At 39.6% G+C, this 12,950-nt stretch overlaps 1 protein-coding gene across 2 annotated transcripts in view; it reads right to left on the minus strand.

Annotated features, from left to right (window-relative positions):
• The window catches only part of tox2 (TOX high mobility group box family member 2), a 91,680-nt gene that overhangs the window by 61,382 nt on the left and 17,348 nt on the right, over positions 1-12,950 (minus strand). For both annotated transcript variants that reach the window (XM_085407475.1, XM_085407473.1), the window contains exon 2: positions 1,974-2,066. In XM_085407475.1, the coding sequence (XP_085263601.1) occupies positions 1,974-2,066 (93 nt within the window). The remainder of the gene's footprint in view (positions 1-1,973; positions 2,067-12,950) is intronic.

Here is a 12,950-nt window from a genome sequence, read left to right on the forward strand (position 1 = left end):
CTGAGGGTGGTGAGTGGTGGTGTGGTGGGGGACAGAGATAAAGATCAGGGGAAAATAAAAGGGGTGTGCAAGGGAAGTAAGAGGGGAGGAAGGAGCTGGGGTGAGGGGGGGCAGGGACCTACTACACCTTTACACTTGCTCTCACCGCAGCACCTGATAAGTGCAATGGAAAAACGTCTGGTTTCCTCCTGCATGTTAAGTGGTTTATATTCTCCTCCTCTCCATGCAGCCTGTAGCTACAGTATGCTACTGTACTGACGCTGTACCCAGGTAATAACAGACAAAAGGAAATAACATACAAAACCAAAGGTGAGTAAGAAAGAGAGAGTTGGGGAGAAAAATAGCACACATTTTCTCTTTTTATAATGTCTGTGTGTATATGTGTGTTGTGGCTTTTGCGTTGTTTTTTTTTTTGTTCTATTCTAATTTGCACACGTGTAATCTGAACACAACAACTAGACAACATACAAATCTTCTTTCCAGTGCTGAACATTTATCCATAACTTTGAGCGTCTTTATTTTACAAACAGCTTCCACATCGAGATTTAGGTGCAATTTAATTTGCACAACAGCGGATTAGATGAAGGTGGATATATATCTTTACCACCTCACGGATGTCCTGACAAGGAACTCATTCCCATGATTTGTAAGTGGGTCTCTCCACTGAAAAGCATTAACAATATTCACTTTAGATAACATATGATTCTGGGCCCTGGGAGAGGATGGGTTTCTTAGAAATGCTTTGTTAGCACTCTCCCCCTTGATAAATGATTTAGGACATGTGGCCTGAGACATCAATACAATCTCTGTTGTAATTAAAAAAGGTGCGCACCAACAATATTACACAGCTTTCGCTTTGTCTGCCTGTCTCTTCTCTTCCTCTCCCTCACTCCCTCACTTTTCCTCCCATTGAGCCCTGGAGCAGTGAAGAGATAATTCAAAAAGCACTTGCATGGAGTGAAACATGAAAAAGGGAGACATATGAAATTAAATTCTCTCTTTTTGCTCTATTGTTCTTTCATTTTCTCTCCTTTGTTACATAAATGCATTAAAGCAAGGCAAGCTAGATTCTAATTATGATTTCCGCAAAAAGATGTTTTATTAAAAAAATGAAAGAATGGTTTCACAAACAAAGTAGACTGACTGTTCCAGCACTTTGTCAAAGTCAAAGTACTGGAGGTGTTCCATCACTTAACTTCAATAAACGTAATCTTTTTTTTTTGTTTTGTTTTCCCAACCATGCCCATGAACATTTGTATAATAAAATAACAGAAAGAATGAGACTTTGATGTCCAAACACAGCAAAATATAAAGAAAAAGGGAAAAATGTTTAATTTTCATACATAATCAGATTATTCTTTTTCACGTGAAACAGGTAGAAGTATTATTTCCAGAAAGGCACAACTTGGCTTTCATTCTGTGTCAAAACAAATGCAGTAGGAGTCGATTGGTTGACCGATCATTTGCACAACCTACGCTACTTTGAGAAGCTACCAAAGAAATACCACACCAACCACCATGCCGGATGGGTGCTATTTTTTGGTCAATAATGGGGTGGGGATAGGAGACTCTTACTATCACTATTAGAGTGAGTGTGGGAAAAATTATAGGCTTGGTATTAGTCAGGGGTGGAGGGTGCAACGCATAGTCAAAGAATGAGGAAGAGGTTTATGTTAGGAATAAAGTGTGAGGAATTGTTAATTGTTCGGTTAAGTTGTTTCCTGGAAGTGATTTCAGTCCAGACATTGCTGACTGCATATTTCAGTTATTTTCATGCAGATTCTTTTATATTATCAATACTTGTAGGACTCGGCAAAAACTCGATACGTCTTTCTCATCTGATGTCTAGGTACTCTTGTTGTGCAACTAAGGGAAGTTCAGAGGCTTGCTCTATGGTTTAAAAGTGACATATAGGTGTGGGTGAGACCATTGGGTGTGTGGGTGGAGGGGAGGCTGGGAGAGATGAGTCTTACCCCAGTAGAGGGCAGTCTCTTGCCGTCAGGGTTTGGGCGCATGGGCAGGGAACTGTAGAGCCTTACACCTCGATCTGGAGCACCGTATCTGCTCTGGAGGGGGGGAGAGAAACAGAAAGACATTCAGTACTTTTTTTTTTAAACGGTAATGAAAATATACACATTTTAATAAAATTAACTTTAAAGTAATTTAGTTTCAAAGTTTCTCTACTTTTACTGTCTCAGCCAAAGTACAGAGATCATTCAGTCAATAAACACGTTTTTTTGATGGTTCTCCTTTTGTTTACCAGTGTTAGTTCCATAAATTTCTACCAAGTCACAAACCTGCACATTGGCTGCCAAGTTAATCACATCACTTCATGGTGATGTACTACACATAATAACTGGATAAAATTGGCTCATGGAGCAGCACTAATGGTGCTAAGCTGTTGTGTTTGGTAGCCAGTGTTCCTATGCACTGGTTTACTACTGGCTCCATCTTTTTGTACATTACACAACTGATAATCGGAGTGTAGGTACTGGGTCTTAAGCCTGCCAGCTCCTCCCCGTACTGCCCCGTGTGGATTTCAGACGCACCTACGAGAGTTGCGGAAAAGCCCTCAGTACTTGGGAAGCTAATGATTTGCACAAAGTGATCTCTGCCAGGGAAAGAGAGAGTGTAGCTCAGTGGGGTTCACACTGTGGCCCACAGCCACAGCATGGGTACCTCACAGGATTTACTTCAAATCTAATGCTCTTAATCTCTTTGTCTTTATCAATCTCCTCACTTCACTCTCAGCTAGTACGCACAGCACTGCGTATCTGTTATTCTCTCGATATTCTGTTGTTTGCACATTAGCATCACTCTTCAGTAACATGTGTTCAATAGGTTTTGTGTTGTTTCAGTCATCTGATTTTTAGAATAGTGAGAACGCGTGCTTTGTGCGTGTTCATTGATAAAGTGGGCTACATCTATTTTTTCTCTCTCGACCCGCTTTTAGCTTTGTATTCTGCCTGTTGTGAAAATAAAAGCTGCCATCAGTGATGTAGAAAACTACCCCCTCATAAACAAGACATAGTTTTATATTTGGAAATAACTACAGCAGCTGCTTGCTTTGTATAGTACATAATGACTTTGCCACACTCAATCCATATGGTCTGCTAATGAGGATATGATGCAAATTGTTGAAAGAAAACACACAATGCAGTAATTAATAAATATCACATTATCTTTCCCTCAGATCACTTTTCTTCTTCCTTTAACACGCAGACAGGGTGCATATGTAGAACACCCAGAAAGACATAAATACATTCAAGGGCATTAGCCTGAGAGTGTTTTGCAGTGAGACATGCAGTGCTTAACAATATTTTTTTTAAATGGCATGAACTAACCACAGCTGGCCTTTTACTTCAAGGAAAACATGTGTAAGAGCTTACAGACAGGAAAACACATATAGGTGTAAAATAGTGACTCGGCCCCAGCTCTTATAGGAAAACACCCTAAACACACTTTAGTATATTGTGTTTATGGATCTAAATGCAGAGTGATTGCCATGAGATGCAAGCTGCAAAGCCAGATATGCAAAAGCTTGCATATTCATATGCAGAAAACAGCAGACTCGAAACAAGAATATGATTTACAGTATACTATGTAAGATGCGTACTTTATAGATCAGTAACTGTTACCAGTATGCTGATCAGATGTTGTGGGCTGATCACAGACAGTGCATAGTGCACACTATCCCCCAAGGCAGAGTGAGAGTACTTGCTGTGTAAGGTTTTGATTTCCTGTGCTCATTATGAAAGGTAAAAACAGATGAATAGACAGCAGTGGCCATCTTGTCGATGAGGTTTGCATAATGATGATACAGCATTAGTAAAGATAAGAATGTGCTGTTTTGACAATCATCACCGGGCAAAAAGAAAACAGCAAACCATGTCTACTTAATCATAAAGCAAAAGCATGATTCCATGTGAGATGTGACTCGTGTTTCTTAATAGGGATCAGAAATCTGACCCGATCTGCTTGAACTAAAACATTTTCTTCCAGAGGAGCTACTGTACACTAACTCCATCTCTCACTGAAGACCTTTTTTCTTTTGGGGCTTGTTAGGTAGCTTGCCAGCATCACAGCTAAATGAATTCCTTGCCAAACAGCTTCTTTAGCCAGCGAAGGAGCCACAGTAAGTGAATGTTTGATATTTCTCCACTGTGCCAGGCTAATCTGGCCCTGTGGCATGCCATTACGGGGCTAATAACAGCTGTCTATGGCCTGGAGGGGACACAAGCAGGCCTGGCTGTGCTAACTGGCCCTGACAGACTCATTAGGAGTGCTGGCACCCAGAACAGCAAAAGCCAAACTCCTCACATTTCCTTGCTGGCTCACAACAGTTTGCAAGTGCAAGAAGCATTGTTCTTTACACTTGTTCTCTGACACCTTTCTTTTGTTTTCTACTCACTTCAGAGGCTCTCACCTCTCTCTTTGACTTTTTTGGTCAGGTTTGGGTTTCTGTGATATTTTTTGCCAAACCAGATGCCGTACCATGTCTACTTGACCTCGGGTTGAATCTAACCTCTTATTCTCTCTCTCTATTTTTTTTTTTAAATCCTGCCCACCCACTCTCTACTGCTGACCAAAATAGAGCAGGCAAGATTCACTTGTTTGTTCATGCTATTGTAATCTTTGCCGAAAAAGTAAAAGGAACATAAATGAATACATAACTAAATAAATGACTCGGAACTTCTAACTAACTTTGTTTATCTGCCACAGGAAGACGCTGCACCACACCAGGAAGACGCTGGCATCCTCTGAACTTTGTATTATATACAGTGTCTGTTTGGGGACAAAAGGGGTTTCCCCAGGCAGACAGCACAAGCAAACACTGGCCTGCCACTTGGCAGGGCCAAGCCAATCACTACAAGCAGAGCAGGCTGACAATAAACACAAAGGTCTAATGGCAGTGGTCTGCATATAGAATCATTAATAACTTGGGAAGCATGCATGGTTGCAAGACTCCAGCCATGCAACAAACATTCATGTCTTCATTTTGATTTACATAAAGATTTGTTTTATTCTGATGCATGTCAAGGTGAGTAATTCAAATATCTGTCAGCGTACCATTTAACATATATTAATGCACCATCAATGCACATTTTCCAAGTTTTCTTATCTAATATAGAGGTATCCAATTTTTATCCAATACAATTTAATTTCTCGAGTCATATTTTTGAACTGCCAAATAATCTCTCTTTTTTTGCAAAGCGATATTAGCTTGTTTAAAACACAGTGAGCACTGCAATAGATTTTCTCATTAGAAATCAACACTGGCCTTCCCTTTTTATAGGCTGCACCACTGGGGGACTGTAAAGCCGAAGGAGCAGCTGTGGGGGTATGGTTACCTGTAATGCTAGCTGTTGCATGTTATATTATTTACGCAGATCTGGACTTAATGGAACACATGTGCATCTGAAACCGACATTCTTCCCAGATTAGTTGAAAGCCGGCACACACCAGACTCTACCAATGAGAGGAATGCAAGGCCGAGACAGGCTTATGAGGAAACACTATCACTCGTCTATGGTTTAAAATACTTGCAATGTATGTGTGCACACACACACACATACAGACACACACACACTGTCATGCCTGTACACACATTCTCTACTGATATATCTTGTACACAGCACTTTGTATAGTAAGCACTCAACAATGGGTGCACACTGACATCAGAAGATCAATAATACAAAACATTACACTCATTCAAAACAGTCAATCAGTCTTTACACCCTTAAAATGGCTATTTCTTATGCTCTACTAAAAACTTGTCAGCTGTGTTGCATAAACATAATATCAGTCGGATTTATAGATGTGGTGGTCTAACACTCAGTAACAGAGTATGAATCACTTTTTCAGTGGTTTTTTTAAGAGTCTGAGAGAAAACCAGCTGCAGGATACAACATCAGTTTGCATATTGCATTGTGATGAATCATTTTCTTTCATACACTTTTCACAGTATGTGATATAATTTTGAGGACAGATGTTACAGGTTTTTCTCATTTGTTTGTGATCTGTGATTCTAACACTTACTAGTGTTTGTGTTACAATTTTAAGGAAAAGCTGAAAGTACATCTATATTTGGAGGGGTTGTATGTTCTGTAATCCTACTAGAATATTATTACAGCTTGCTTTGATTTTTTTTTCCACTCCTCAACTTTATGTAACTAAGTTTTCTTTGCAGGGAACTTGAAAAGGATTAACTGACATCTTTTGATGTTAATTTATCCACAGTCTCTCTGCTACCATCTGTGAGTTCCAGCCTGCAGACCTTGAAAACACTGACATGTAAGTGCTGTTTATTTCAAAGAGAAGGGTGTACAAAACTATATCAAAAATAATAATAATAATAATAATGATGTGCTGAAAGAAAATGCATTAATATGTTTCTTGTGTTTAAAGCCGTTTCAAATTTAATAAACGTGTAATATAAATTTGGTTTAGATATTTCAGTAAACACTGAACTCCATTTAGCTGTATTTAAGTACTGTTATATCTTTCCAAGAACTGCGCTCAGAAAGACATTTATGTTTTAATGTCAACTAAAGCTTAAACAGCTCGACCATAACCAGGACATGAAGCCAGGGGCTACTTGCCTCAGGCCAGCACTGCCTCTCAAACTACTGATCACACCATTGGGAATATCCAGCCAACGGCAGCATTTAAGCTGTGGCTGTTTATAGCTGACCGCAGCTTTTCCAGCGACTACATGTTCATTCCTACTGTAAACATGTCAGTTTGTATGATTAAGGCTGCACTGGGAAGAAATGCCATTATAACAATTCGACCAAATAATTATTATAAGTAAAATTAACACAGTTTTTCCTTCATATTATATCTATACTTGCTTTGTACTTTCCAGTAAAAGCCAAGTATAGATAGTATAGCTTTGTACTTTCCGATCTCCTACACCCCTCACTTTGCCTCCACCCTTTGTCTTGTCTTGTTGCCTCATCTTGTGTTTACGTTTCTCCAATAGTTTTTGTTCCACTAGTCAACACAGATCATAATTTACGGGTAGTAGTGTGTGTGCGTGTGTGTTTGTGTGTGTGTATCTCTCCAGTCTCTATTAATCTGTATATTCGTTTAGCTCTCCATGTTCCTTTCATTGATTTTCAAGTCAGTTTGCAAGCATTTTACGAAATTAACATGGCGTGTTAATTTGCAACTGCACGCTCCTGATTTTAAACACGGAAAAAGTTTAGCGCAAAGTGACAATGAGGAGGTAATGTTTGTATCTGTTTTCTAGCTACGCTCAAGCCAAGATGCCGTCTGCTGCTGGTGACAGAAATCACACGGTTTCTCAATAACGTGGTAATTCACTGTAATCCAACCTGGGCCTTAATCAGAGTGACTGCAGCCACGCTGTTTCACCCGGTGAACAGTTGAAAATGTTGCGAGAACTATAACTAATTGCGAAAGTTGTGGTTATGCATTTGGCTTTTCCCTCTTCTCTCAAACTTTTATGACACTGTGTTTCTTTCTTGTATTGTTTTTTCTGTTCGCATTTCTCATGCTTTCCTGACTTCTTGTGTCTACCTTAAGGCATAGAGGGCCGTGACAGAAAGTAGATTCTGTATCTACTGAAACAACAATGTAGAGCTTGGCTGCATGTTTTCAAGTGAGATAGGAGATACAACAGAGGCATCTAAAATTGTACCCAAGCTTAGATACTGCATACAGTCCACTGACGGGATTACAGAGTGGATTAAAGCCATAGTTAACTCTTCACACAGCAGAAATAAAAGTTTTAGAATTTAGTCTTCAGTCAGAGATCAAGAATTGTTTTTTGGGGTTTTCTTTTTGTTAAGGATCATCTAAAAAGCTTACATTCAAAATTAAAGTGAAGGTAATCAGGCTTTTACAGTAAAAATGAATGCACAGGACAAGCCATCATTAAACTACACACACACACACATATATATATATATATATATATCATTTACATCAAAGGCAATTACAAAGATGCCACAAGGAACGTTATAACACTACACCCTTTGCAAAGGATAACTACTGCAATAAGTCTTAATGATAGAAAAATTAGCTCACTCTCTCGACCGTCATTTTGTCTCTCACGGTATCGCACACACACACACACACACGTGCGCACACACACGCACACACCTGCCCTTTGTATTATGCCTGACACAGAAGTGAGCGAGATGGAGTGCATTAATAAAGTGCAGTCAGAGCCCTTGCCCTCTCTGATTCAGAGAGAAGAAAAGGAACTTTTCATTTTCCTTTATCCTCTGTTTTTGATTATTTTCAAAACCCTTCATCTTTATAAGGCTGTTTCCTGAGGACAAAAAAACACAGTGTTACAACGATACAAGTTACAACCAACAGATGACAAGCAGAACCAGCACCTCTGCTGTGCACTGGACACAACTAGTGTGTTACAGGCAGAAAACAGATGGCTGGGAGAAGCTTTAGCTAATACAAAAACAGGGATTTTGTCATTTCTTTTTTTTTCTACAAATGAAACATGCAAAGGTTGGATTACTTTAGTACAAACAGACACTGGGCAGAATGATTCTTTAATAAATTAGGATTGCTGAGGAGAGCAAATACTCCCGAATCTCAGGCTTTATAGGTCACTAAACTCAAAGGCAAAAACTGTGATATACTGTAAAAAGTTTCCATTAACAATACTGAGCTGTCAGCACTGGCACTATAAACATACTGTGTGTTGTTACAATAGCTGTAATAAGTCATGAAAGGTAGTGCTGATATGATTAAACAATTAGACTGTAAGAAATACGTGTAACCCACAATAATTTTCCAACTATATTATGTTAGTTATGGCTATAAATACTGAACTCTGTGGCACTGGCTCAAAAAATCTTTAAACAATTCTTAAACCTGTTTCTTTTAAAGAAAATCTCAAAGTTCCAGCTTCTCAAATGTAGGGTGACTTGCATAATATAATTTTAAAAGGAATATTTTGGGATTTTATGCAAAAAACACTTTAAATTCTACTTACTCTAACTGTCCTTTTCACCCTTCAAACACTAAAAGCATTCGTAGTTAATACTACTGTAGTCAGACCTTGCAGTCTTTTATTTGCATCATACTTTGTTCTCATGTATGTAAACATAGTAAGCCCTTGTTGAGTGGTAACTGACCTGGCTAAAGCAACAACGACATGTGTTTATTCCAAACCATGACCTCAGTGCAGAGCACTGCTCGAAATGATAGAAAGCTTAAGACACAGAGTTTTTAATTAATTAGTGTTTTGGTTTATTTTTGCTCATTCTTGTCTAGAAACATCATTTTCACATGGTCTGAGCTCAAGAGGTAGTTACAGTACAATATCTGTGGTAGGAAACTCGGTTTCCAAAACATATTTAGAAGTTCAATCACACATCTTAGAACGACTGGGGCAGGGTTGGGGGTAAAACAGGCATTGCTGTAAAGACAGAGCTGGGAAAGTTAGTGCAACGGAAGCCAGAAGAGAGGGAGATGGAGATAGAGAGATACAGAGAGAGAGTTAGTTGGGAGTTGATATGCTGACTACAGGCAGTTGATTTGGTTTCAGAGAGCATTGTTACGGTGCTTTGAATTAATGCCTCCCAAAGAGTCCAATTGTGATTCTTGGGCTGTGCTGACAGAATATTTGACAGCCCGGGGTGAGCTGCTGATCTCAGCTGAATCCTCTGTTCTGTGTGTGTGCGTCTGTGTGCGTTTGTGTGCGCGAGCGTGTGTGTCATAACCAACACATGCACACACCTACACATGTTCAGATATATGTTGACGCGCAAAAACAGAAACTGATCCGACAGATTTATCAAATCAGAAGTGACAGTTTGCTTAGCTCTAACACACAAACACAAACTACTAAAGAATGCAAACATCTCTCATACGCAGGTAAATTGAGCACATTCAATTAATCGTGATGAAAAAGTTTGACCAGCTGTTTCTTCCTCTCTCTCTTCTTCTCCCTGCAGGAAACATGCTGTCCCTCTGGGCTGCTGAATAAATAACAAAAACAGACAAGCCCAATGCTTCATTACAACAATAGGAAGAAAAGAGACACTCCATCAAAATAAATCCGCTGCACAATACCAGTCCACTCTGACAGCAGCACAACATCAAGAAACATTATTCGTCAAATGTAACAAACGAAGTTGCAGATGCTGCAGATACATTAATTGTCGTCATCACGTTAAGTCTGGAGATACCTAAGTCATATTACTCACTAATGCATCAAAGAATCTCTGTACATCTTTTTGTGTTTTCTGTGCTTTTCTTGACAACTGTTTGTCTCATCCAGTTCGCATTTAAATGAAATATAGTATTCAGTCTGAACTTGCTTCGGAAGAGTTGTCAAGGCTTTGTTTTGTGTTTTGCTTTCAGAACTACTACACTGGAAAATTGCAATCTCTACCAAAAGCCTGCATTTTAGTCGATTAGGAAACATACATTTGTTGTAACGTCAACCAACAGTCTGCATGTGAAGCATTTGAGTAAACTGTCACATCTACTGATAGTCTGAATGTGATGTTACAGACAGAGTTCACATCTGTTAATTGCAGTGCAGGGTTGCCCCCACTCCCGCCCCCACTCTCAACTGAATGAGTGTCTGCATCAGTCACATGAGGCGACACCACACACTGACAGAACTTGAAACCTGACTTCACACAACGAGAAGAAATTCTTGTAATGTATCAGGGAAGGGAACATGATTCATATTTTAGAGTATAAAAACCTCTTAAATGCTTTGTAAGTGTGACTACAAATGAGGTATGAGACAACTACAATGACCTAAGTGGCAAATGAGTCAGTCAATATAAGTATTTATAGTTTGCACTAACTGTCCTCCCCCTTTCGCCATGTGAAATCGTAAAAAGTTTAGTATCAGTGCGATTAAACTAAATTTAAGAGATCATGTTTTTTAAATTATGAGGTTTGGAGAGGATCCCACAGTGAAAACATGTTCTAACCTGATAAGCCAGTACTTTAAAATTAACTGGTGAGAAATGATCAAAGAAAGGGGAAAAACAATAGGAGGAGAAAGATGCTAGCAACTAATAGCTGACTAAAGATTATATGTGCAATGCAGACGTTAATTTTGTGGATGGATGCTCCTTCATTTCTAGGTTTTCTCTTCTACCTCTCACTTTACCTATGAGATCCATTTACAGCACCTCTCCACCTTACTGTCTCCCTCTGCTTTTACATCTTTCTCTCTATCTTGAGTGCTGTGCCTCACCCTAATTAGAAATTCCCCCTCCGACCAGCTGAAATTGAATTGCCCATCATTTGCATAATGATAGCTCACTGGGCTGATGGCCGATTTACCATGAGATGAAATGTAGCAATCACTTAAGAGAGTGACCATGAGGGAGTGTGGGTAAGCGGGTGCATACAAAAAAGGAGGAAGAGCGAGACAGACAGCGAGAGAGAAGGAGAGAGAGATGGAGGTGGGGGGAGAATAAAAAGGGATCACAAAGATAGAGTGAAGTAAAGAAAAAGAGAAAGAATGAAAGTCTGAAATCCGCCAGGTATTTAGGTTATTGTCTCACACTGCAGTCATGCTGGGAGGAAGGCTGTGTCCTCAATATGACAGTAACTGGACACAACAAGTACACATAAGGGCGCATATGTAACACATTTTCTCTTTTACATGAAACCACTTGTGTCTTTAAACTCTAATTATGCCACGCCGTGTTTCAAACAGAGCGACTATTCTTCTGTTTTCCCACCATCTTAAAGGTCGGGATTTCCGGCCGCATCTCTTCAAAGGGAATTAATATCCTCAATGAGTATTTCAATTTTTTTTAAATCAGTAGCTAAAATAAGAGTCTCAAAGCAGTTGGCTGGGAGAAAATCAAACGCTCGATAAATGTATTTGTCTTTTCTCCTCACAGATACAAATTCAATAGACACACTTCATGAGGAAATAAGCAATGCAAGGTTGATCACTTCTATCCAGAATTATGTTTCTTTGCTCTCAGAACAGGAATAAAACAGTCGAAAGCAAATAATAAATGTAGACGACCTCCATTGTTGATGTTAAGTGTTGAGCTGTTGTACACTATAATTAGTTTCTGCGTAGATGCCTGCCACGTTCTGACTTTTTTTCTTTCTGCACGAGATCAGGAACTCCTGAACCACCCACAGTTTATAAGAAGTGGCCACATTGTCAACTGTGTAGCTGTCAGTGAACGCCCTATCAGATGAACAACTGCCACACCATGTACAAATTACTGTAATCAATGATATGATAATGACCTTGTTGTCTCGCCTTTTCTGGGCCATCAATCTCACATTCCACTAGGCCTGGAAATTTGATTTGTAAAAAACCCTAATAAATCTTGTGTCAGTGATGTCACGTAACTACAGGGAAATCTAATAAAACAGCCTGATCAGTGTGGTAAAGTGACAGTGAAGAAGCACAGGGCCGAGGCTAATGCACGCGGCAGTCTAAAATCTCAACGCTGAGACAAAGTTACCACCGAGGGTCCTAAAATAATTGCTTATTCATGGGAGTGAGTGGGCTGAGACAAGTGGTATAGAGGTCATATTTGTTTCTAATAGCTGGAAGTCATATGTGGAACTATCAGGTTGGAAGCTCTGCCCGAAGCACGATAAGGCCACTGTTTATTGTCTAACTTCCACTCTCCAACCTGAGGAACCCAAGACTCTCACACAGGGTACTTTCCACCCCTCAGCCATTACCTCAAAGTGTGTTTATGAGCGCAGGAGAGTGTGTGAAGTATATATGCACACATAAATGTGCATTTGCGTGAGAGAGCTCTCATGAAAGTGTGAGCGTGGTCTTTGGTTTCCATCACGAGTCTTGACCTAATTAAAATGTCATGTCAATGCTCAATAACTGACAAGTCATCAGAAAGCGCACCGAAACAGTGCTCACAGCACTCTCAGTGCTCAAATCATTTATTCAATTCTTCAATCTCTTCTTCCTCTGTCCATCTCTACAT

The sequence above is a fragment of the Rhamphochromis longiceps genome, linkage group LG5, assembly GCF_057381845.1.
Source record: "Rhamphochromis longiceps isolate RC_006_pf linkage group LG5, R_longiceps_female_GT1.1, whole genome shotgun sequence".
Taxonomy (NCBI): Eukaryota; Metazoa; Chordata; class Actinopteri; order Cichliformes; family Cichlidae; genus Rhamphochromis; species Rhamphochromis longiceps.